At 43.2% G+C, this 27,833-nt stretch overlaps 1 protein-coding gene across 1 annotated transcript in view; it reads right to left on the bottom strand.

The window, feature by feature from the left end:
• Nucleotides 1-27,833, bottom strand: part of LOC128687698 (zinc finger protein 850-like) — a 107,236-nt gene that overhangs the window by 25,658 nt on the left and 53,745 nt on the right. Inside the window, exon 6 of the mRNA XM_070083850.1 lies at nucleotides 3,720-4,194. Within this exon, the coding sequence (XP_069939951.1) occupies nucleotides 3,720-4,194 (475 nt within the window). The remainder of the gene's footprint in view (nucleotides 1-3,719; nucleotides 4,195-27,833) is intronic.

Raw genomic sequence — 27,833 nt, 5'->3', positions numbered from 1 at the left:
TCAATTGCAATGCCTTTCCTGGTATTCCCGTCTGCACCTCAAGCTTTTTCAATAGTCTCTTATGCAGAACTGTGTCGAAATCCTTCTTACAATCCATAAAAATAGTCTACCCACCCCTTTCTCTCCTGCCTTGCTTCTGTCACTTTGTTGTAAAACTCCAGTAGGTATGTGACACAGAATTTTCTCTCTGAAACCATGCTGGTTATCGTGTATAAGCTCATTTCTTTCTAGGTGCTCCACCAGTTTTTCCCTGATAATCTTGATTATCATAACTTTACATACTATACATGTCAGTGACACTGGCCTGTAGTTTAATGCTGTCTTGTCTGCCCCCTTCTTAAAAACTACATGTGTGCGAGCAAGTAAGAACATAAGAACATAAGAAAGGAGGAACACTGCAGTAGGCCTGTTGGCCCATACTAGGCAGGTCCTTCAAAATCCATCCCACTAACAAAATATTTGCCCAACCCAATTTTCAATGCTACCCAAAAAATAAGCTTTTATAATTCTATTTACCCATGTGCAAGTCCCACTCAAATCCAACCCCTCTCACTCATGTATTTATCCAACCCAAATTTGAAATTACCCTGTGTGTGAGTGTGTACTCACCTATATGTGGTTGTAGTTGTCGAGTCATAGCTTCTGTGTGTATGTGACTGCATACTCACCTATTTGTGGTTGCAGGGGTCGATTCACAGCTCATGGCACCGCCTCTCTGCTGGTCGCTTCTAGGTTCCCTCTGTCCCTGTTCAATGAGCCTTATCGTACCTCTTAAAGTTATGAATGGATCTTGCCTCCACTACATGCTGATGAACATTGATGGTTCTGAAATATACTGATGGCACTGACGTATACTGATGGATCTAAAGTATACAAGTGGTCTTGAAGTATATTAATGGTTCTGAAGCACACTGATGGAGTATTATTATGGTTGTGAGGTATGCTGATGGAGTCTTCTCATGGTTCTGGTGCGGTGCTCCTCTAGTTACAGGTTGTTAATGGTGTAATATTGTTAAGTAACTGTGACGGTCATAGACGATGCTTGGCGGAAGTGCTTCCTCAAGTGAGTGACTCCAGAGCTACTTATCTACTGCTTAGCAGTATTTCTTATATGTGCTGTTAGCAGGCTGAAGAATCTTGGTGCCAGAATGTTGATACAGCGATCTCTTACTAGCCTATAGTACCCCTGCTTTAAACTGGGTGTTTCAGGTATTTTTGTTTTCTTTGTTCCATAGAGCATATTCCAAGTTCTTTAAGGCATTCCCAGTAGTTTTAGGGATGTATTGGCTACAAGCGGGAAGAAAATGATTTGTGTTCATTTTCCAGCTCTGATAGCTCTCCCGCCTTGTGTGGAGCCATCAACACTGAATAGTATTCTACACGAGAGAGCTAAAGTGACTTAGTGTCGCGGCATTAACTGTCTTGATGAAGACTTAGACAAATGTGCAACATCTGGGTATCTTTAATTTATAGACGTTTCGCCATCCAGTGGCTTTATCAATACAAAGATATAATATGAAGACCGTAGAAATGTGTACAAAAGACGAAACATTGAGTCCCTCAGCCTAGGAGTAGTTAATGAGCACTGTAGTCTTGAATTATCTATTGTTTCATAAGCTCTCAGTATTACACTCTGTTATTTCACCGGCTTTGGTACAGTTCTCAAAGTGATAAGAGTCATCCGACATTATTATTCCCAAGTCTTTTACGCATATCTTTCACTGTAGGAAGTGGTACTCCTCTGTGTTTTGTATCCAGTGCTTCTTTGCAGGTCTTCATTCTTTTTATAATAAACCAGTTGTAATATATCGCCATTAGTTTTTATTGCTGCTGGAAAGCTTTGTTAGTATGTATTTGTAAATATTTCGTTTCTTTTACAGTGGCGACTTTCATGATTATTTTGGTATTGAGAGAAAAAGTTCACAAATGCATAGTTTTGTGTGTGTGATTGACCCAGTGTTATGTGAATTGTGTGCAGACTCACTTGTTTCTTAGTTATGAGAATGAGACACTTGTGTGGCATTTGGTAATCTTTATTGTGAAAACGTTTCGCCAACCAACTGGCTTCTTCAGTCCAATACGAAGAACAATGGAAGATGTAGACTTCAGCGCCACCTGCCAGCCATTCTAAACTGCTCATTGGGTTGGCAGGCGAGCTTAGCTTCCTGTCAGTTGTAAATATTCCTCAGGGCGTTTTTGCTTCATCATAGTACTTGTTTAGTATTTCTTGCAGCTGTTACTCGTCTTGATTTTGTGGTACCTTGATTTCAAGGTTGTCTTGGAAATTCTTCTGCCTCTTGTCTTGATGGTAACTGTTGTTGGTATCTTCACCACGAGTGTTTTGAGCAAGCCACCGGATTCCTGGAAGAGCGTAATGGGATGCTTTGGTAAGAAATCTATGTTTATTCTGCGCCACTTGCGTTTACTTGACTGTAAAAGTCATTTCTCCTTAAATTTGCGATTTTCTCGTTGCTTCATCTCTTTTAACTCTCCATTTCCTTGAACCACAGAGACCTCTGTCTCCTGGGTTCACTTTTTTAACCCGTGGGAGGGTTAAGCACCCACTATAACCAAAAACAGCCAGTGAGTCATCAAGGACTGTCTTATTGCCATTATGGTATTTCTATCTTGTCCCCCAGAATGCCCCACACACCTGTCCACTGACACCCAGGTACCTGCCAACTGCTAGGAGAATAGGGGTAGTAGGTGTAAGAAAATATCTCATCGTTTCCACCCATACCGGGGATTGAGCCACGGACACTCAATATGTGAGGGAAGTGCTTTGCTAACTGAACCACGGGACACTAAGACTTAAGCCATTGTTTTACTGCCTTTCACTTATTATTAACATGAGTTGTTCTTTAGGGCTCATGATTATTCTTCCATGGATGTAACAATCTCTGTCTTCAGTACGAGGTGCTTGACTCTTCTGTGTCTATCCTCGCGTCTCTACCGGTGACTATACAAGTCATAGTGGATCATAGCCATACTTAACGTTAATAATTCGTGAATAAATAGAAAGATGGACGGGAGGCTCGAACCGTGGTTTCAAGATTAACAGTATACTCTCCAGGTAGGCAGTCCTGAGATTACCACCATCACATAAACTACTGGCTACACAGTTATGAGGTAATGCTTAAAGTCACCCAGTAGCAGGACTTACCTAGCGACGGTGTCTGCATACATCTCTCGCTTCATTCCATACATGGCTACATCCTGACGACCCTCTGTTTAACTCAGGTCGTTAGGTAAAAGGGCACAAATGCAATAAATGTGACTTTTTATTGTGGCAACGTTTCACTCTCCAGGAGTTTTGTCAAGCCATCAGAGTTCCAGGAGAGAGAAACGTTGTCACAATAATATGTCACATTAGTTGCGTCTGTCATTTTACCTAACATTTTGTAGGTAATTCTGCCATTATTACTAACTCAAGTTGCACAGTAATAGTGGGGTTGTAAAAATACGATTGAAAATAAACCAGGGTACTGGTGGGGCTAGAACCCATGGCTACAGTCACGCTGGCAGGAGATTAATCTGTAAACACTTGCATTTGTGGTCACAGTGGTGGTCCATGCCAACCTGCCTATAGTGTATAAATATACCTAGTTGGTCCAGTGGCTTATGCATTGGCCTGGAATTTTACGAGTCACTCTCCATGGGTTCAAACCTCACCCGTTCCGTGGTTTATAGTAGGGTTTATAAAGCGGATAATTACTTACCTAAACACTGCGTTGGTGACCCTGATAGTGGGCTCTTCTTCCCAAGGACCTACTAGGAGGGAAGGATTCTTAAGACCTTCAGGATTATCAGGGATGGCTGGGTCCCTGGTGGTGACATCGTCGAAGTCCAGCCGAGGTCTAGCTGTCCATGTTCTCTGTGGCTGCTGCTTCTGGTATGACTGATACGGATCATGCAGCTGTTGGTACGGCTGCTGAGACTGTTGGTACGGCTTCGGCAACTGCTGGTAGAGCGGCTGCTCGTCCCCTAACCCTCGGGACTTGGACAGCACATAAGAATCTTCCGCCGGAGGTTGATGGTAAACTGATAACGATGATGAATTTGTAACTTGGATGGCTGCTGCAGGGTTGGAGAACGACACCCTGAACCTGGGCGAGTCTTGAAGGACGTCAGAGATTCGGATGGGAGGAGGTCGATGAAACAGCTCTTGCTGGTGTCGAACCCTGAAAGCCGAGCCTGCGAGACAAGATACCCTGGTGAATATTACAACACCTAAACGCTGGATACACATCAATTCTATCCTTAAACTGCTAAAATTTTTCTTGACATCTCTCATCCTCTGGGACTTGTGGGGAAAACAATGTGAATACATTTACTTTGGACATTTATTGAAGACGTTTCGGTCCTTGGAAGTTGATCACCTCAAATAAATGTCCATTTCTCCTAAAGTTGTCGGCAGTCATTTCACTTCTTACTATAGTACATTGCTGGGGCTCTATAAAGGACAGCGGTTTCAATACCATACAACCTGAGAACCACTAATCACCAGTCACATATATCTCTACCATACTTCAGTACCATATTGTATTGAGGATTTATATCTTCAGTGCAATAAATCCTCACGGTCGTGTATCACACTACCACACAATCTCAGCAACATATATCAGTACCACTCATTAGCACTATATAACCCTAATGCCTTACAACCACTATCTCATAACAATCCTGAAGAATGAAAAGCCACAGTATCGTGACTGGAGCGATACATGACTAACCCGTAAATAGAGAGGAACTCAAGACGACGTGTCGGTCAGATTGGCTCCCTTCCCTTCGCACTTCTGTGTGACTAGTTAATGGCCCAAGTCGGACCGAAATACCGTCAATAATTTTATTTCTCCTATATACGGGTTATTTGTGTATAAAGATTATAAGATTTATCATTCTCAAAATATACAGTTTTGCAATTGCTGTCAGTTGAGGCTGATACTTCAGCACAATCTTAGTACCAAAGTTAAATCACAGCGATCACAGCAGTGTCTGTGAAATATAATTCACACAATTGAAAAATTATAACTTTAGCATTTACACAATTACCTGGTCTCTTAATGTGAGTTTTGTCTCAGAAATCATAAGTAACAGAAACAAGATCACAATTAATCCGACTGTTATTAAGCACCGGGCTTACCTTCCCCCCCCCAAAAAAATCATGAAAGCAAATTTGAGAAAGAAACAAATAGACACTGGAAAGATTGGCAAATGATTGAATGAGATGATGAAACGAGATTGAATGAAATCTTCATGTACGACATTTCGCCTAAGCAGTGGGCCTTATCGAGCTACAAACATAATCCGATAAGAGAAAGTCAGCATATGAAGGGTGAGTAGCGGTGAGATGGACAGTGTGGTGAGCGTCATGTTATCTTAATGCCCAAAAATTGACTTACTTTGGTTGACGCGTCTCAGCTAAGATGTAGAAACCGTTCTTCTTGTTGAAATTGCTGGAGATATTGATGAGTGCAGAGTCAAGGCATTTTCTTCAACGGGCGTCATCGTTAGCACAGTGTGCCACTGCAGTTATCAGGAAGATGTACGGGTCATGGCGTACTATGTAGTAATTAAGGCAGTCTATACTGCTGACGTACTTGTGGAGTTCTCTGGATGTCTGTCATATGTAGAGTCTATCACAGTTGTTCCATGGGATTGTGTATATACCTGCAGTTATACTGGTGTTGTCGTCGTTGTCGTTGTTGTTGCTGTCTGGTGTCATCTCTGGCTGTAGTAGAGGCGCTGCTGGTTATGCCAATTTCACAGTTGGTGATCATGGGGATGTGTTTTTAAGAAGGTTTACGTGTCTCTGTGAGCTCTCTAATACCTGTATATACGCCCTCTGTGTCCCTGCATTGTTGGTAATGGATTGACGAAGCTCCTGGAGAGCGAAACGTTGCCATAATAAAATAACACATTAGTTGCACTTGTGTCCTTTTACCTAACATATGGCTAGATGGCTCAGTCCACGGTGCTTACAGCTGGCAAAAACAACTTACAGGATTATTGTTAGTCTTATTGCTTTGAATAAAAATATACGCACTAGTGCGCCCAACCCCGCATAGAATTGTGGTGTCGCAGTGTGAGTGGAAGTGAAGATCGTGTTGGTCGGTGGGTTTACGGTACACTGCGGAGAGATATATACCGGATCCCTTCCCTTCGTGCTTTCGTGTGTGACTAGTTAATGATTCAAGTCTGACCGGAACGTTGTTGCATGTTTCATTATCCTATGTGCCGGTTATGTGTGTATATAGTGTACCTCTCATATACAGAATTAGAGTTTACTATTATGTGGGTATTACAGTAAAGTCGGTAAAGTATTTTTTGACTGGTGGTGTACAGTTGGCATGCAGCCTTAATAAGTTGTATGCAAGTGCTAGTGACTTACTAGAAGCAGATAAAATAACTAGCCAAGCTCTGGTGGTATACTAGAAGCAGATATATTAACTAAGCAGGTGCTAGTGGTATACTAGGTGCAGAAATATTAACTAGCCAAGTGCTGCTGGTATGCTAGACGCAGATATGCTAACCAAGTGCTACTTGTATACTAGAAGCAGATATGTTAACTAAACAAGTGCTAGTGGTATACTGGTGCTATCCTGGCCGTAAGCTGCATCGGTTGGTAACACACTCAACTTACAGTGTCCTTAATTCTATCCCCGGTACTGTTCCACACCAGAGGCTATTGAGAAAACTTAGGGCACACGGAATAGGAGAAATTTTTTCCTGGGTAGAGGCATGGCTGACAAATAGACAGCAGAGAGTTTGCATAAATGGGGAGAAATCAGAATGGGGGCACGTCACAAGCGGTGTTCCTCAGGGGTCAGTGTTGGGCCCGTTGTTGTTCACAATTTACATAAACGATATAGATGAGGGAATAAATAGCGACATAAGCAAATTTGCTGATGACACCAAAATAGGCCGTCCAATTCATTCTAATGAGGACATTAGAGCACTCCAGGATGATTTGAATAGACTGACGCAATGGTCGGAGAAGTGGCAGATGCAGTTTAATATTGACAAATGCAAAGTTCTAAATGTTGGACAGTTAAATAACCATGCCACATATAAACTAAATAATGTAGATCTTAATACTACTGATTACGAAAAGGATTTAGGAGTTCTGGTTAGCAGTAATCTAAAACCAAGACAATAGTGCTATAGTGTTCGCAATAAAGCTAACAGAATTCTTGGCGTCATATCTAGAAGTATAAATAATAGAAGTCCTCAGGTTATTCTTCAACTCTATAAATCCTTGGTTAGGCCTCATTTAGACTATGCTGCTCAGTTCTGGTCACCGTATTACAGAATGGATATAAATGCTCTGGAAAACGTACAAAGGAGGATGACAAAGATGATCCCATGTATCAGAAATCTTCCCTATGAGGATAGACTGAAGGCCCTGAATCTGCACTCTCTCGAAAGGCGTAGAATTAGGGGTGATATGATCGAGGTGTATAAATGGAAGACAGGAATAAATAAAGGGAATGTAAATAGCGTGCTGAAAATTTCCAGCCAAGACAGGACTCGCAGCAATGGTTTCAAGTTGGAAAAATTCAGATTCAGGAAGGATATAGGAAAGCACTGGTTTGGTAATAGAGTTGTGGATGAGTGGAACAAACTCCCGAGTACAGTTATTCAGGCTAAAACGTTGTGTAGTTTTAAAAGTAGGTTAGATAAATACATGAGTGGGTAAACCATACCCCCGGCCGGGATTGAACCCGCGGTCATAGAGTCTCAAAACTCCAGCCCGTCGCGTTAGCCACTAGACCAGCTAGCCACAATAAGATTCATCCAACTAGGTATATTTCTACACCATAGGAAAGTTAGCACAGGCACCTCTGTGACCACAAATGCAAGTTTTTACAGACGAATCTCCAGCTAGCGTGGCCGTGACGAACTCTAGTTCAAGTCCCTTCACTGCCGTCAACATGACTCAAGAAATCGTAATGACACGATTGCAAATAAACCATACCCCCGGCCGGGATTGAACCCGCGGTCATAGAGTCTCAAAACTCCAGCCCGTCGCGTTAGCCACTAGACCAGCTAGCCACAATAAGATTCATCCAACTAGGTATATTTCTACACCATAGGAAAGTTAGCACAGGCACCTCTGTGACCACAAATGCAAGTTTATTTGCAATCGTGTCATTACGATTTCTTGAGTCACATGAGTGGGTGTGGGTGGGTGTGAGCTGGATCCGACTAGCTTGTGCTGCTGGGTCTGGTACAGTGCTCCATCCTTGAGCGGGGATGACCAGACTGGGTGGGTCATTGGGATAATCCGGGGGGGGGGGTCATTGGTCTAATCCGGGGGGGACATGGACCTGCTCCGTATGGGTCAGTAGGCCTGTTGCAATGTTCCTTCTTTCTTATGTTCTTATGTTCTTATGTACTTAAATGTTACAGCACAAACTGCCAGACATCATTTGAAAAGTACCAGAGGGTACAAATCACACAAACCTTAGGAAACAAACCATAGTAGTTACAACCATTAAGATACCTGCTGACCATGTTCATCTAGCAGTAAATACATACCTGGGTACTAGCCGACTGGTGTGGGTCGCATCCTGGGGACAAAATTAACTTAAGTTGCCCGAAATGCTCTGCATAACCAGAGGACTTTCTATACAGTATGGTCTGTATAAGTTGTATCACGTACTTGTAGAAATAAACGTTATTTTATTGAAGCCAATCAGAAGAGCTGGACTCAAAATTTTCGTTGTTTTGCACATATAATTGGTAGACGTGCAGCTACACTCTTAACTATCACTCTCCTCCGTCGTCAGATTATGAGACATCTTTCTTCGAATGTTTGAAACTACGCCACTGAGGATTTTGGAAGTTATCCCGGCCATTCTATGATGTTGGGAATGGGTTCAGTAACTTTGGTCAAAGGGACGAGAACATTGTTCCAAGAATTTGGTCCTCGTTACCGTACACAAGTGTTGAAAATTTGAAGCCGATTGGACGAGGCGTTCTCGAGTTATGAGGGAATTATATAAGAAAGTTGGGGAAGAAAAAAAAATTCAGGCGTTACCTTAAAAGTCCCCCTCCAGGATTACCTAATTACCTCTCAGGATCCTTAAAAATCCCCTTCAGGGTTGCCTAATTACCCTTCAGCATCCTTAAAAGTCTCTTTCAGGGTTACCTAATTACCCTTCAGGATCCTTAAAAGTGCCCTTCAGGGTTACCTAATTACCCTTCAGGATCCTTAAAAGTGCCCTTCAGGGTTACCTAATTACCCTTCAGGATCCTTAAAAGTGCCCTTCAGGGTTACCTAATTACCCTTCAGGATCCTTAAAAGTGCCCTTCAGGGTTACCTAATTACCCTTTAGGATCCTTAAAAGTGCCCTTCAGGGTTACCTAATTACCCTTTAGGATCCTTAAAAGTGCCCTTCAGGGTTACCTAATTACCCTTCAGGATCCTTAAAAGTGCCCTTCAGGGTTACCTAATTACCTTTACCGACATTGTCAAAGACAAAATCTCATATTTCCAATTTTTCGTCTTGGGAAAAAAAATGTTTATTATTAGATTAGTTTAGTGAAACATGAAAAAAAATCCATCAGTTATTTTTAATAAAAATATTGGAACGTGTGTTTACCTGTTGTATATAATTTAACCTTAATTAATTACATTGTTATTTTTTGTCACCTTTGTAGCTGCTGTGTTGTTTGCTCTTCTCCCCCCCTCCCTCTCTCTCTCTCTCTCTCTCTCTCTCTCTCTCTCTCTCTCTCTCTCTCTCTCTCTCTCTCTCTCTCTCTCTCTCTTTCTGTCTCTCTCTCTCTCTAACACTCTCCCTTCTCCTCCTCTCTCTTCTTCTCCAGTTTCTTTCACCCTCCTTTCTCTTTTGAATCATCTCCTCTTTTTTCTCTCATTCATCTCTTACTTCTCCCTCCCTCTCTTCTTCCTTATTTCTCTTCTTCGTCTCTCTCTTTTCATTCTGATTCTATCTACTCTTTACTTGTTCCTGCTTTTGCTAATGTTATCCGCCTTTACCATTTGATACCATTCTCTCTCTCTCTCTCTCTCTCTCTCTCTCTCTCTCTCTCTCTCTCTCTCTCTCTCTAACACACACACACACACACACACAAACACACACACACATACTCACACATACACACACACATACACAACCACACACACACACACACATACTCAGGAAGGAGGAGAGACAACAAGAAATGACCGTGAAGTATGTGAAGAACTCAACAAGAGATTCAAAGAAGTGTTCACAGAGGAGACAGAAGGGACTCCAGAAAGACGGAGAGGTGGGGCACACCACCAAGTGCTGGACACAGTGCACACAACCGAGGAAGAAGTGAAGAGGCTTCTGAGTGAGCTAGATACCTCAAAGGCAATGGGGCCAGATAACATCTCCCCATGGGTATTGAGAGAGGGAGCAGAGGCGCTATGTGTACCCCTAACAACAATATTCAATACATCTATCGAAACAGGGAGATTGCCTGAGGCATGGAAGACAGCAAATGTAGTCCCAATCTTTAAAAAAGGAGGCAGACATGAAGCATTAAACTACAGACCAGTGTCACTGACATGTATAGTATGCAAAATCATGGTGAAGATTATCAGGAGAAGAGTGGTGGAACACCTAGAAAGGAATGATCTCATCAACAGCAGCCAACATGGTTTCAGGGACGGGAAATCCTGTGTCACAAACCTACTGGAGTTCTATGACATGGTGACAGCAGTAAGACAAGAGAGAGAGGGGTGGGTGGATTGCATTTTCTTGGACTGCAAGAAGGCGTTTGACACAGTTCCACACAAGAGATTGGTGCAAAAACTGGAGGACCAAGCAGGGATAACAGGGAAGGGACTACAATGGATCAGGGAATACTTGTCAGGAAGACAGCAGCGAGTCATGGTACGTGGCGAGGTGTCAGAGTGGGCACCTGTGACCAGCGGGGTCCCGCAGGGGTCAGTCCTAGGACCAGTGCTGTTTCTGGTATTTGTGAACGACATGACGGAAGGAATAGACTCTGAGGTGTCCCTGTTTGCAGATGACGTGAAGTTGATGAGAAGAATTCACTCGATCGAAGACCAGGCAGAACTACAAAGGGATCTGGACAGGCTGCAGACCTGGTCCAGCAATTGGCTCCTGGAGTTCAATCCCACCAAGTGCAAAGTCATGAAGATTGGGGAAGGGCAAAGAAGGCCGCAGACGGAGTACAGTCTAGGGGGTCAGAGACTACAAACCTCACTCAAGGAAAAAGATCTTGGGGTGAGTATAAACACCAGGCACATCTCCTGAAGCGCACATCAACCAAATAACTGCTGCAGCATATGGGCGCCTAGCAAACCTCAGAACAGCATTCCGACATCTTAATAAGGAATCATTCAGGACCCTGTACACCGTGTACGTTAGGCCCATATTGGAGTATGCGGCACCAGTTTGGAACCCACACCTAGCCAAGCACGTGAAGAAACTAGAGAAAGTGCAAAGGTTTGCAACAAGACTAGTCCCAGAGCTAAGAGGTATGTCCTACGAGGAGAGGTTAAGGGAAATCAACCTGACGACACTGGAGGACAGGAGAGATAGGGGGGACATGATAACGACATACAAAATACTGAGAGGAATTGACAAGGTGGACAAAGACAGGATGTTCCAGAGATTGGACACAGTAACAAGGGGACACAGTTGGAAGCTGAAGACACAGATGAATCACAGGGATGTTAGGAAGTATTTCTTCAGCCACAGAGTAGTCAGTAAGTGGAATAGTTTGGGAAGCGATGTAGTGGAGGCAGGATCCATACATAGCTTTAAGCAGAGGTATGATAAAGCTCACGGCTCAGGGAGAGTGACCTAGTAGCGATCAGTGAAGAGGCGGGGCCAGGAGCTCGGACTCGACCCCCGCAACCTCAACTAGGTGAGTACAACTAGGTGAGTACATACACACACACATACACAACCACACACACACACACTGGCTCGTAGAGTTTAACCCCACCAAGTGCAAGGCCATGAAGCTCGGGAAAGATCAAAGAAGACCGCAGACAGAGTTCAGTCTAGGGGGCAAAGACTACAAACCTCACTCTTGGAAAAGGATCTTGGGGTGAGTATAATACCGAGCACATCTCCTGAGGCACACATCAACCAAATAACTGCTCCAGCATATGGGCGCCTAGCAAACCTAAGAATAGCGTTTCGACACCTTATTAAGGAATCGTTCATGACTCTGTATATCGTGTACATCAGGACCATATTGGAGTATGCAGCACCAGTATGGAACCCACACCTGGTCAAGCACGTCAAGAAATTAGAGAAAGTGCAAAGGTTTGCAACAAGACTAATCCCGGAGTGTTTAAGAGAAATCAACCTGACGACATTGGAGGATTTAAGGGACAGGGGGGACATAATAACGACATATAAAATACTGAGAGGAAGTGACAAGGTGAATAGAAACTATGTTTCAGAGATGAGACACAGCAACAAAGGGTCACAACTGGAAGTTGAAAATTCAGCTGAGTCACAAGGATGTTGGGAAGTATTTCTTCACTCACTGAGTTGTCAGAAAGTGGAACAATCTGGAGAGTGATGTAGTGGAGATAGGATCCATACATATACGATAATGCTCTTGTAGCAGTGAGAGGACCTCGTAGCGACCAGCGAAGAAGCAGGACCAGGAGCCGTGACTTAACCCCTCCAACCACAAATAGGTGACTACACACACACACACACACACACACACACACACACACACACACACACACACATACACACACACACACACACGCACACATACACACACATACACACACACACACACAAGGGCAGGGAGTAAAAGTTTCTCACCCAACTGAAGAAATGGGACACTAGAGATGAAATATATGGACCAGCAATACTGAGGAGGTACAGTCAGGAAGTCCAAGGACAGAGTAACAGATGTTGATGACTACTTCAAACACCTGATGGAAGAAGAGTGTAGTAAAAAAATTCTACATTTTCGCATATAGATGGAGGGTAAAGTGAAGAATATAAGTGAAGCAGGCGAGGTGCAAGAGGACGCATCACCTGGAGGATTTAAAAGAGATGAAAAGAGAACTATAGTACATGAAGGGAAGAAGGTGTGAGGTGGAGACAGCAAATTGTTTAACAGGTGTAAAGCTAGAAGGGAGGGAAAATCCTACACGGGAGACTTGTGGAAATGCTCTCGGAAAACCGGGAGGTGAAGATGACATGGGAAGCAGCAAAGCAAGTGATAACAAGTGACAATGAACTCTAGAGGGAAAGAGAGAGGTGCAGAGGAGGCTGTGGCTGATTAACCATGGTCTCTGGCAGGCCGAAGGTGGTACATTTTTAGAGGATAGGGAAGTACACGAGAGATAAAATATGACTGGTCAAAATGACCCTTGTATCAAACATCACAGAAGACCGAATCTTGAGATGGAAATTACTCTTGAAGTGGCAGAACATTACTGGAGAGGGAACAACCGAGGCAGAGTCAAAAACTGGCAGGAAAACAAATGAATGCAGACACAGGGGCGGCACAGATTTCACCCCCAGAGGGACACCACTCACAGCATCACTGATGGAAGTCTTGCCTCACGGGAAACAACAATTTCGCCACATATAGTCTCTCGAGTCCCATCCCTCCATTTTGTTCAAACAAAATTACTCAGAAAAAAAACATACCCTACATTCATGACCTTATATACGGCATATGTCAGACCATCTTGAAATATACAGCGCCAGTATGCAGCCCGCATCTGATAAAGCAAGTATAAAAGCTGGAAAAAATGCAAAGGTTTGAAACGAAACTAGTCCCGGAGCTGAGGGAATGTGAACGATGAGGAGAATCAAGAGAATTAAGCATGACACTATTGAAGTGAAGGAACTGACAGGGTTGACGGGAATAATCTGTTTGCGAAGTTGGTCTCAGGTACATGAGGTCACAGCTGCAAGTTGCAAGCACAGATGAGTAACAGGCATGTTATGAAATACTTCTTTAGTCTTTGAGTGGTCGGGAAGTGGAATGATCTGGACATCGAAGTGGTAGAGGAAGGTAAGATAGTGTTGAACGCAGCTAGGAGTGAGACCAGTAGAGGCCAAAAGATAGTAATAAATCGTGTCACAGGAGCAGTGAATCGACCCCTGCAACCACAGTTAGGTGAGTACTCTCTCTCTCTCTCTTTCTCTCTCTCTCTCTCTCTCTCTCTCTCTCTCTCTCTCTCTCTCTCTCTCTCTCTCTCTCTCTCTCTCTCTCTCTCTCTCTCTCTCTCTCTCTCTCTCAGTGGTAGCAAGCACACAAGAGACTCATCAGTACAGTTGACTTCACACATTCAGCGAGGACCTCCAGTGAGCGCCTGAGTGTGTCCAGGCTTTGTGTGAGGAGTATGCAAGAGTAGGAGGAGAGGCTCTGAAGGTGGAGAGGAAGTCTGGAGGAGGAGAGGAGGTCTGGAGGAGGAGGAGGAAGAGGAGGAGGAATAAGGACCTGGGAGAACACGAGAGGTCGGCACGAAGAGAGAGAGAGAGAGAGAGAGAGAGAGAGAGAGAGAGAGAGAGAGCAACCGAGGTTCGTTGTGAATCAGGTAAGGATACCAACGCTTTTTTTTATTATTTAGCAAAATTGGATACATTCGCAGTGTGCTGCTACATTATTCTAAAGCAGAAACACTGCAGTGTGCTTTTATACTACACTACACTCTCAAGTATCACCTACCAGAGGGGATAGTCTTTGATCTCACCACTATTTACGTCATTATTAATGTCTCTGATAACGTTCCTGACGCCTGTTTTGTAAATAGTACTCGCAAGAGCTTGAGGACAACACTCAGAGTAACAGGAGACTACCCCCTCCCATGTGTCTTCATGATACATCAACGCTCTATGGGGATTTGGTGTATCCAGCGCTATCAGACGAAAGTCGTATTTGGTATTTCGATATTAGTGGTTAACTATGCGTCAGTATAGAATTACTATTAAGTAAATTTTGTACATGGTTATATGGAGGGAAAATCGACTAACTTGAATACGTATATAAACGCTTGTCCAATTTGGAGAAGTGTCATCAGTTCGGGTAATGGATGATTTTAATTGAGCTTAAAGACTATCGACTACTCGAAGGGTCATTAAGGCTCAATGTCTCTTGTTCACCATTCGATAACACTTGAATTCCTAAAATAGGGATTAAAGTGAACTCTCAGTGTGTGTACATTGAGAGACATTTACAACAGGGAAGTCCCTAACTGCGGACTATATATTAGGTATGAATGAGGCTTTGGGACGTATTGGGACTATTGAGGAAAATTAAAGCACATGGAATAGGAGGAGAAATTTTTTCCTGGATAGAGGCATGGTTGACAAATAGGCAGCAGAGAGTTTGCATAAATGGGGAGAAATCAGAGTGGGGAAGCGTCACGAGCGGTGTTCCACAGGGGTCAGTGTTGGGCCCCCTGCTGTTCACAATCTACATAAACGACATAGATGAGGGCATAAAGAGCGACATCGGCAAGTTTGCCGATGACACCAAAATAGGCCGTCGAATTCATTCTGACGAGGACATTCGAGCACTCCAGGAAGATTTGAATAGACTGATGCAGTGGTCGGAGAAGTGGCAGATGCAGTTTAATATAGACAAATGCAAAGTTCTAAATGTTGGACAGGACAATAACCATGCCACATATAAACTAAATAATGTAGATCTTAATATTACGGATTGCGAAAAAGATTTAGGAGTTCTGGTTAGCAGTAATCTGAAACCAAGACAACAGTGCATAAGTGTTCGCAATAAAGCTAATAGAATCCTTGGCTTCATATCAAGAAGCATAAATAATAGGAGTCCTCAGGTTGTTCTTCAACTCTATACATCCTTGGTTAGGCCTCATTTAGATTATGCTGCACAGTTTTGGTCACCGTATTACAGAATGGATATAAATTCTCTGGAAAATGTACAAAGGAGGATGACAAAGATGATCCCATGTATCAGAAACCTTCCCTATGAGGATAGACTAAGGGCCCTGAAACTGCACTCTCTAGAAAGACGTAGAATTAGGGGGGATATGATTGAGGTGTATAAATGGAAGACAGGAATAAATAAAGGGGATGTAAATAGTGTGCTGAAAATATCTAGCCTAGACAGGACTCGCAGCAATGGTTTTAAGTTGGAAAAATTCAGATTCAGGAAGGATATAGGAAAGTACTGGTTTGGTAATAGAGTTGTGGATGAGTGGAACAAACTCCCAAGTACCGTTATAGAGGCCAGAACGTTGTGTAGCTTTAAAAATAGGTTGGATAAATACATGAGTAGATGTGGGTGGGTGTGAGTTAGACCTGATAGCTTGTGCTAACAGGTCGGTTGCCGTGTTCCTCCCTTAAGTCAATGTGACCTGACATGACTAGGTTGGGTGCATTGGCTTAAGCCGGTAGGAGACTTGGACCTGCCTCGCATGGGCCAGTGGGCTTTCTGCAGTGTTCCTTCGTTCTTATGTTCTTATGTTCTTATGTTCTCTATGTTTGATATGTTGGACTAGAAGAGTTGATGTGATACTGATAAACTGGGTGTATGTGGAGGCAGTAGCAGGTCCCGTGGTTCAGTGAGCATCGCTTTCGCCTCACACACTGAGTGTTCGTGGTTCAATCCCCAGCCGGATGGAAACGTTGGGCATGTTTCCCTACACCTGCTGTCCCTGTTCACCTAGCAGTAAGTAGGTACCTGGCTGTTAGTTGACTGGTGTAGGTCGCATCCTGGGGAACAAGACTGAAGGACCACAATGGAAATGAAACAGTCCTCGATGAAGTACTGACTTACTTGGGTTATCCTGGGTGGTAAGCCTTCCCCGGGTTAAAAATACGAACAAATCTTATCGCTGCAGCCACAGACCAGGAAGCGGCTGGCAGAGAAGCTCGAACCTCTGCTGCTGTTACCTCTAAATAACTCACACGAGTTTTTCACCCAGGAGGGTGAAGAATTACACATGTGCAACATCTTGGTATCTTTATTTGTAGACGTTTCGCCATCCAGTGGATTTATCAACACAAATTCGAGGACATAATGGGAAGACTGTAGAACTATTTACAAAAGACGAGATAATCAGTCCCTCGGATGTTGCACATGTTTAATTCTTCATTTTGTCGGTATCGTATACCATTCATGTAATACCCAGGAGGGTGAGAATGGAACTTGGGGTGTATCATGTGAGTAAGGAACTGGGAGTTGTGATGCGACGTGAAGACGCTACTGACACATGATGAAAACATGGCTCATATTGAGAGTTTTCGGGATTTTAGTTTTGATGTTAAGAAGTGTGTGTTGAGTAGCCATCTTGTGAGATCAGTGGAGCAGTTAACAAGGCAGTCAAATTAAACTGTCAGTTAATATCAAGCAATGACAAAGAAGTCCATTTATTGACATTGGGTAACCAAAATAGTAGAGAAACAAAGGTGAAAATGATGAAGATGCCGGAACAAGTGATCTTATCATATACCTGTAAATGTTACGTAGAGCAGTGTGTCACAGAGATCAAGTGTGTTGTACTAGTAACTGTATCACTATGCTTGACGTATTACACAGAATAATGTATTACACGGATCATTTTTGTAAACAAAGAATCTTGGAACACACGAGTGTGTATTACAGTAAACATCCTCTGAGAACTGCATCACAGCGCATTACAGAAATCATAGTGCCTCGTATTGCATGCTAATGCAACAAGACAGGTCACTGATTATATTGCAATAGCCACTGTTTTTGAAAGACCACAATCTGGTGCACGTGAGACACACTGCGAATTGAGGCCGAGAGACGTGAGGTGATATGCAATTTCGTGCACGCTATTTCGCCTTGACGTGCACTCCTGCTGTCTTGGGACGTGCCTCACCAACGATAAACGTAAGTCTGGCAGAAATCTTGAAAATGCCCATCATGGAATAAAAGAAATATATACGGAACAAGCTTTCATTGTGCCAATGTTTCGCTCTGTGTAGAGTTCTATAATGATCTGGTGAGGTTCTATACAAGGCGAAACGTTGCTACCATAATACCTTATTATAAAAATTATATTGATACTGTGTGCATAACTAAATAAAAAAAACATTGTTACCGTGTAGATGACTCGAGTCAAAGATTAATATTTTATATTAAGCAGATTTTGGAAGACTTACTAAGTTTGGACGTAACAATAAGAATCAATATACCATTTTCTCTTTTGTTTCCCTGACACTCCAAACACAGAAAAACAAAATAATATTTTTAAAGAAAATTCGTCTTGTTGTATTGCTTATTAGAAGGAAGATAATGTAACCGTTTTATTAATTGAGTGGAAGGCTTTAAATGCGACTTATGAAAAACCATATATGTATATAAATATTATTATGAAAGGGGGTAAGGCAGCCGGGATTGTTAGGATAAAGATAGAAATGTTAAAAGCAGGTGGGGACATAGTTTTGGAGTGGTTGGTGCAATTATTTAATAAATGTATGGAAGAGGGTAAGGTACCTAGGGATTGGCAGAAAGCATGCATAGTTCCTTTATATAAAGGCAAAGGGGACAAAAAAGAGTGCAAAAATTATAGGGGGATAAGTCTGTTGAGTATACCTGGTAAAGTGGTATGGTAGAGTTATTATTGAAAGAATTAAGAGTAAGACGGAGAATAGGATAGCAAATGAACAAGGAGGCTTTAGGAAAGGTAGGGGATGTGTGGACCAGGTGTTTACAGTGAAACACAAGTGAACAGTATTTAAATAATGCTAAAGAGGTTTTTGTGGCATTTATGGATTTAGAAAAGGCATTTGACCGGGTGGATAGGGGGCAATGTGGCAGATGTTGCAGGTGTATGGTACAGGAGGTAGGTTTCTGGAAGCAGTGAAGAGTTTTTACGAGGATAGTGAGGCTCAAGTTAGAATATATAGGAAAGAAGGAGATCTTTTCCCAGTAAAAGTAAACCTTAGACAAGGATGTGTGATGTCACCGTGGTTGTTTAATATATTTATAGATGGGGTTGTAAGAGAAGTAAATGCGAGGGTCTTGGCAAGTGGCGTGGAGTTAAAAGATAAAGAATCACACATAAAGTGGGAGTTATCACAGTTGCTCTTTGCTGATGACACTGTGCTCTTGGGAGATTCTGAAGAGAAGTTGCAGAGGTTGGTGGATGAATTTGGTAGGATAAGTAAAAGAAGAAAATTAGAAGTGAATACAGGAAAGAGTAAGGTTATGAGGATAACAAAAAGATTAGGTGATGAAAGATTGGATATCAGATTGGAGGGAGAAAGTATGGAGGAGGTGAATGTATTCAGATATTTGGGAGTGGACGTGTCAGCGGATGGGCCTATGAAAGATAAGGTGAGTCATAGAATTGATGAGGGGAAAAGGGTGAGCGGTGCACTTAGGAGTCTGTGGAGACAAATAACTTTGTCCTTGGAGGCAAAGAGGGGAATGTATGAGAGTATAGTTTTACCAACGCTCTTATATGGGTGTGAAGCATGGGTGATGAATGTTGCAGCGAGGAGAAGGCTGGAAGCAGTGGAGATGTCATGTCTGAGGGCAATGTGTGGTGTGAATATAATGCAGAGAATTCGTAGTTTGGAAGTTAGGAGGAGGTGGGGGATTGCCGAAACTGTTGTCCAGAGGGCTGAGGAAGGGTTGTTGAGGTGGTTCGGACATGTAGAGAGAATGGAGCGAAACAGAATGACTTCAAGAGTGTATCAGTCTGTAGTGGAAGGAAGGCGGGGTAGGGGTCGGCCTAGAAAAGGTTGGAGGGAGGGGGTAAAGGAGGTTTTGTGTGCAAGGAGCTTGGGCTTCCAGCCGGCATGCGTGAGCGTGTTTGATAGGAGTGAATGGAGACAAATGGTTTTTAATACTTGACATGCTGTTGGAGTGTGAGCAAAGTAACATTTATGAAGGAATTCAGGGAAACCGGCAGGCCGGACTTGAGTCCTGGAGATGGGAAGTACAGTGCCTGCACTCTGAAGGAGGGGTGTTAATGTTGCAGTTTAAAAACTGTAGTGTAAAGCACCCTTCTGGCAAGACAGTGATGGAGTGAATGATGGTGATTTTTTTTTTCGGCCACCCTGCCTTGGTGGGAATCGGCCAGTGTGCTAATAATATTATTATTATTAACTTGAACACGGAAATGTCTCTCAGATAAGATATTAAGGAAAAGTGGCAAATTGCCTCGGAGGCCTAAGCAATGAGCTTCCGAGATGTTATATCTTCAAGTAGTGGCATGTGCCTTTTCAAGGTCAAAAAACTGCAATAACTCAGTGGTTACTAGCAAAGCATTACGAACATAGGTATGTAAACTGAATAAGTGGTCAACAGTGGAGCGGCCCTTACGATAGCCAAATTGACTAGTAGAGAAGCTATTGTGTGTCTCTAAATACCACACCAAATATCTATTTACAAGACGTTCCATCAACTTGCAGACTGCACTGGTAAGAGCAATGGGACGATAGTGGGAGGAATCATGTCCCGAAGTACCTGGTTTACGAAAAGGCAGAACAACGGCAGTTTTCCACAGCCGGGGAAGAACCCCTTGCCACCAAATAAGATTAAAAAGAGGTAAGAGAACTGCGAGGGCTGACGGATGTAAATGCAGAAGCATTGGAATATGAACGCCGTCAGGCCCAGCAGCCGACGATCGGCAAGCGGAAAGTGTTGACTGAGTTTTAGAAGCGTAAAAGGCATATTATAAGACTTCTCTACTAGAGGAAAAGTCTAAGCGCAGGCTTGGAGGAAAGAGACGAGGGGAATAGATGGAGCCCCTGAGAGATACGGAGATGATTTTCAATTTCTGTGGCAACTTCAAGTTAGCTTGCTATACTGACACCGGCAAACTAACAACAGGAGTCGGGTCTAGAAAGTATTTGCCACTGAATTTCCAAACTTTTATCCAAACTGCTCGCACAGAGGAAGTCGAAGTGACGGTAGAAACATAATCCTGCTAACAAGTGCATTCTTCTTCATGGTGACATTGATAATCAAGTGAATGCCTTCACCAAACATATCCTAAATCACCAACACGAGTACATCCCTCACCAGAAGTATGTGACGAAGCTGTCAGCTCAGTCTTGGTTTGATTTTCGTTGGTGAATGGCCACTGCTGCTAAGTACATTGCTTGAAGAAAGTATAAGAAGCATCCCACTATCTATAACAGGAATCTACACAAGCAAACCTGTTGGTAAATGGAAGAAGCCCAAAAGTGGGCCATCTCTAGATGGGAGGCTGACACAAAATGAAAATTAGCATCAGGAAGAGTGAACTCCAAAACCTGGTGATCCTTGGCTAAGGGCCGATGAAATCATTTCACTTCTTAATCGACAGGATAGGACTGACTGTCTCTACTAGCAGTCGGGAGAAAGCTGACCCCTTTGCTGAGCACTGCTGCCAAGATGCTTACCGCAAGAAATGTGTGAAAGTCGTCAAAGTAGAGGTGACAATAAGGCAGGATGAAGTATGCCTCTTCCTTAAATCCCTGGACCAAGGAAAGGCTGTGGACCCACATAGAGTGAGCCTAAGATTGCTGAGCAGATATGCAGACCATTTGCATCACCTCGAACAGCAATAAGGCATATCTCGTACCTGCTCGACAGTAGAGGTTGAAAACTCTGCACGAGGCACAAGTGCGCTTACACTTTGAGTAAGCTCCACTTTCTTGCGTTGCCTGCCCCCCATTTCATCTACAACTTCTGGACAAAATACAGAACAGAAGCAGGCGACTTATCTCTCGCCTAGACCCGGCCTGGATAGATTTGTCATTTCAACAGAGCTTTTAACACCGGAGAGATGGTGTTCTTACTGTCATGTATAAGGCCAATTTTGTCAAAGTACCACACTTGGCCGCACTTTGCAGACAGCGAGAAGATAGCTTGTATACAACAAGACGGGCAGCAAGCAGCATATAATCTCTGCCTTTACACTTCTCAGTAACGTCATGTCATCTGTGATCATTCATTCCTAGAATGACTCGAGTCTGGAACATGTATGCACACCATAACGACATCGATGATATAAAGTCAGTTAACCAAATAAAATCGTTGGCCCACAGATGGCTCCAACTTTATCCTATACAATATTTGGACGCTTCATAACAATAAGAGAACTTTTATGTTTATTTACAGGCTCTTAATTTGTAAATAAAGGTAAGAACTTTTGATCTCACCCTGTAAAACCTGTGAGTAAACGAGAGATAGAAAGAGGAGAGAGAGAGAGAGAGAGAGAGAGAGAGAGAGAGAGAGAGAGAGAGAGAGAGAGAGAGAGAGAGAGAGAGAGAGAGAGAGAGAGAGAGAGAGCATATTGACATAGTGAGATAGGTACACCAAAATCTCAGTGATGCCGCAGCTCAGCACATTACGCAGGTCAACACTGATGTGTGTGTAATAATCCGTCACTCTCACTCTTGTCTGCACTCTCTCTCAGTGATCCTTCACTCTCACTCTCACTCTTGTCTGCATTCTCAGTGATCCTTTACCCTCACTCTTACTCTCCCTGCACTCTCCCTCAGTGATCCTTCACCCTCACTCTTACTCTCCCTCAGTGATCCTTTACCCTCACTCTCACTCTCCCTCAGTGATCCTTCACCCTCACTCTCACTCTCCCTCAGTGATCCTTCACCCTCACTCTCTTGCTCTTCCTTCCTTCTTTAATGCCTTCCTTCATTCCTTTCTTCCTTTTTAATTACCCTCTCCCTCCCTTTTTTTCTCCCTTCCCTACTTTTTAACTTCCTCTCTCATTTTAGTTTTTCCTTCGTTTTCTTCCTCCTTTCCACTTCTTCCTTATTTTCTTATTTTTTTTTTTAATTTTATTTAAAAACATTGCACAAATACAAGGAGGTATAAAAGTATCATAAAATGAACCATGATACTGGTTATGAACAATAAAACCAAAATATCACAACCCCAATACAGAAAATAACACCGTACTTTATGGCAGTATGACACTCAAAAATACGACTCACAACTTATCAATCAAAACTCGGCATTATACAAAATATTACCATTGCCTGTGCCGACACACAGCTGACGTTTCTCCCCCCCTCACATTAAAATTATACCCACATTCGCCAATCTGAAGAATCATAATGTTAATTCAACTTAAATTTATGAACATATCCTGAACTCGTCAGTAACTTAAGTAATAAGTATTAACAAACAATGGTGGTACATGAACACCAAAATCACAAAACATTAAATTATAAACTATTAACAAAAAGTTAATTTTTTTTATTTTATCAAAATCCATACATCAGATATAAAATAAATTGAGAAAGCGTTACTCAGTCTGTCGTCCAACCAACAATGATATTACATGCACACATCAGTATTCTGTGTAAAAACAAAACCTCTTCCCACAATCCTAGGAAACAGAACAAATAAGACATTATAATATCAACAAAACATAAAGGAGCTACCTAGCAAAACAAACCTATACCATGGTTACAAAAAATGTCCAGGATATGTAAAAAAAATTCTATTGTCTGCATAATACATTCACTTGAATAATTGTACTGCTTACAATAATGCATGGCATATAGACAATAGAATTACAACTGACGTAAAACACCAGAAAAAAAAAAATTACGATGGGTATCCTAAAGTAGTCATCCCTAAACCCCCCCCCCCCCCCGGGCAGGATCCCACTTCACCCCACCAATTTATTCCCTTACTACTAAAATCTGCTTTCTACCTACCCAAACCTTGTAACGAAAGTGGCATAGTCATATCATCAGTAAGGTATCAGAGGCATGTATGTACAGAACTTGTACACAATAATGGACCACTCGGTAAGAAAACCGCATCATATAATGTATAGCGCACAACATAGGAAAGAAGTAATTTTGAACAAGCTGGTTCAGACCATTATCCACACAAAGCATCAATATAAGCATCTCGCTACACGCCATACCTATAATTAAAACACAAATCTACAGCACACACTGTACGACTCGCATACATTGCTGTGACTCTTATGTACTGACTTAGTAAAACCAGTACTAACAGGTGCTTACAGAATACATCTCATAAAACAATTGCATTACTATACTCCAAACAATGCACGCTATATGCAACTAACATCAGCCTGGGATATTAAAAATTCACAAAAAAAAAAAAACCACGGCGTAGCCTCTATTGATGACTTAGTAGTTCAGCATGACTCAGCATTGAGAAAACCATACCGTTGTTCTGAGTACCACTCCCCCCTTTCTCAGACTATGACACTCATTCACGCCAGCAAGACACTATGCCCCAGACCACACGAAGGTCCCCCTTCCTCACCACTACATTACACCACGATCACCATACTCACCAAATAAAACGTACAGTCCAGACACCAAAAAAAACCTAACTCTTCCCTCCCTCCCCCTCCCAGGAGACCAACCCCTTGGTTCCACCGAGGGATTATACCAACCTACACCTCAGTACTCCTGTAACGTTTCCATCATTAGATTCCTATACCCCAACGAAAAAGCTCCCTCCCAGCATTGCCCATAGACCTCTCTATTCCTACATTTCATCCTATAAACATGGCACATCAGTGCCCTGATGCGCATCGCACCCCTATGCCCCCGCATACACCATGACAAGTATAAATAATCAAGTACTAAATATGACACTGAACGTCGTACTGCTAGGGAGGCCAAGCCCATGATGACACTCTTCAGGTCACTTGTTCTATCTAGGCTGGAATATTGCTGCACACTAACAGCACCTTTCAAGGCAGGTGAAATTGCTGACCTAGAAAATGTACAGAGAACTTTCACGGCGCGCATAACGGAGATAAAACACCTCAATTACTGGGAGAGCTTGAGGTTCCTAAAACTGTATTCCCTGGAACGCAGGCAGGAGAGATACATGATTATATACACCTGGAAAATCCTAGAGGGACTAGTACCGAACTTGAACACGAAAATCACTCACTACGAAAGCAAAAGACTTGGCAGACGATGCAACATCCCCCCAATGAAAAGCAGGGGTGTCACTAGCACGTTAAGAGACCATACAATAAGTGTCAGGGGCCCGAGATTGTTCAACTGCCTCCCAGCATACATAAGGGGGATTACCAACAGACCCCTGGCAGTCTTCAAGCTGGCACTGGACAAGCACCTAAAGTCGGTTCCTGACCAGCCGGGCTGTGGCTCGTACGTTGGTTTGCATGCAGCCAGCAGTAACAGCCTGGTTGATCAGGCTCTGATCCACCAGGAGGCCTGGTCACAGACCGGGCCGCGGGGGCGTTGACCCCCGGAACTCTCTCCAGGTAAACTCCAGGCATCAGAGCAATCTCCCATCTCAAGACTCAAAACTCTAAGCATGGACAAACTCCCCCTCCCACTCGTCTGAGAACACCCTTGAACCAATTCCTAACCTTAGGTAAACTGTCACAAAAATATACGACGTGAAACGTCGTTTCCGGCCACCCGCACCACGCACAGGTCTGGTCCTCGGTCATTCCCATAACGTACAATTGTGCCTTGGATGCCAAAATCCTGTGGAGGAAGCGGTAACCAGTTTCCCTAACCCGTTGTAAGCACAATTTCTTGAACCCCTGCCATATAGTCTTCCAATGATATCCAGGGAAAACCTCATCACCGATGACCTCTCTCAGTGTTATACCTATATCGTCTAATTTACCTGCCCTAACTCTCACAGGGTGTTGCACCTCCAATAAGTGCTGTAACATCGCTTCAGTCCTTGTGAGGTCTTTCCCCACCCACCATCTTCAAACCTCCCTCATCACCGCGTCAACCCTCGCTTCCCTGACCCCACCCCTTGTCAAGAATTCCTGTTGTATGTATATGCTCATTAGGTGACTGTGTAGTGGTATTAGCCCCAAACCTTCCTTAGCTGCGTGCGTCATAACTGTATCCTTCCCTAACCAATGCCTACGGTAACCCCATATGAAATCCAAAGCCTTCCTCTGTAACCGCAACATATCATCCGTGATCAATGGAGAGATCACTGCAACAAACCATAATTTACTATACACCAGTACATTGAAAACGATTACTTTTTGGTGTAATGTTACATCACCTGGTCTCCATCCCGCCATCCTATGAACTGCAGCTGCTACTACAATAGATGAATTAAATGCACGTGCCGCCTGTTCGTCATTGCAAAATACACACCGCAGAACTTTATCCGCTCAACAGTCTTCCACTCATACTCCGTACATAACGTCCCCCCCACCCAAGACCCCGCCTCCAAAAGTTTGGATTTTTCTCTATTAATGCGCAAGGAAGATGCATCACTAAAGAACCTTATAACCTTATACGAACACCAAACCATTCCGACTATGCACCAAGATGGTGGTATCGTCCACATAACCTAAAATCCCTACTGCTTTGCTCTGCACACAAACCTCCCCCCCAACCCCACCCAATACCAATCTATAAAAGGGGTCCTACAAACAGGCAAACAAAAGCTGCGAGAGGAGACACCCCTGCCGCAGCCCCCACCCCATGCCTTTCGCAGACCCCAACCTCCCATTGACCTGGACTCGTACCTATGCCTCCGTATGTAACGTATGCACCCACGCTACTATTTCTTCCCCGAAACCCTGCTTCAATAATATAGCTAATAATGTTTCCCTATCCACATTGTCAAAAGCCTTTTCCCAATCTAATCCTGTGACTCCGCCTATACTACAATCCTTCACAAAGCTTTTGAGGCATCAATGACCATCTCTTATAGATTGTCCAGGAATCCCGTATTGCCCTTCCCATATTACCTTGTCCAAAAGTCGTTTCATCCGGTTTGTCAAAATATGTGCAAAAATCTTATAATCTGCCCCCATCAACATGATGGGCCTATATGCCTCCAAAGATTCACGGACCTTGGCCTTTGGTACCAACACTACAACACCCAACCCTGCCTCACTGCCCATTCTACCTCTAATTTTCATTGAATTGTAAAGTTGAACCAACATGTGTTTTAACAGTTCCCAATGAACTACATAAAAATCACCTGGTATCCCATCCCAACCAGGTGATTTCCTCAGTGCCTGTCCCTGAACAGTTTTGTAAACCTCCTCTTCTGATATGTAATCCTCCATGTCCGTTCGATCCACGTCTCTCAAATTCGCCACTATGCCACGCAGTAAAGCTTCCCTTGTCTCTTGATTCCCCTCTCTACCCTTCCATTTTCTCTCAAACTATTGGTCTGCGTAGGTCCTTATGCTCTCATTAGTAACTAGCCTTTGCCCTTTATGATAACCACCCAAGTCATCACCGACCACCACTGATAAAACTGTTGTCGCCATACGTCTCATTCTGAAACTACGCAGGACCCCGGCAAAGGGTTTATCCCCCCAAAGCACCTCCTCAATCCCTGCTCGCACCCTCAAAGCCTGAAAATTATCATTCTGAATTTCCTGTAATTGACTATGAAGGCACTCTATTTCTGCGAGGTCATACCTCCTGCCTGCACCATAACAATCCCACAGCTGTCCCTCCAAATACTTTTGCTTCCCATATCTATAACACGCCTCCTCCTTCCCTAACCTTCTGTAAAAACCCTGTATTGCATTTTTTGCCTTTGAATGCCACCACTCTACAACATCCACTATCCCATTTCCTTCATTCCAGAATCCAACCCACCATAACCTGAAAGCTTCCAAAGCATTTATTCCTAGCAACAAATTAACATTTAATTTCCAATGACTAGAAAAAACACGTATAACGCCCTCCCACTCAAGAGTTACCAGAACACTACGGTGGTCTGAGAAACCCAGATCAACACAATCAACCCTACCACTATGGATTAAGCTAGTGACGTAAAACCCTGTCCAGCCGCGAGGCGTAACCCCTCCTACAAAAAGTGTGGTCCATATTCTACCCATCACTACCCACAACATCCACTATGCCAATTGCCTGCAGAACCTC

This window comes from Cherax quadricarinatus, chromosome 11 (genome assembly GCF_038502225.1).
Source record: "Cherax quadricarinatus isolate ZL_2023a chromosome 11, ASM3850222v1, whole genome shotgun sequence".
NCBI lineage: Eukaryota > Metazoa > Arthropoda > Malacostraca > Decapoda > Parastacidae > Cherax > Cherax quadricarinatus.
This window is presented reverse-complemented; position numbering and strand designations above follow the sequence as displayed.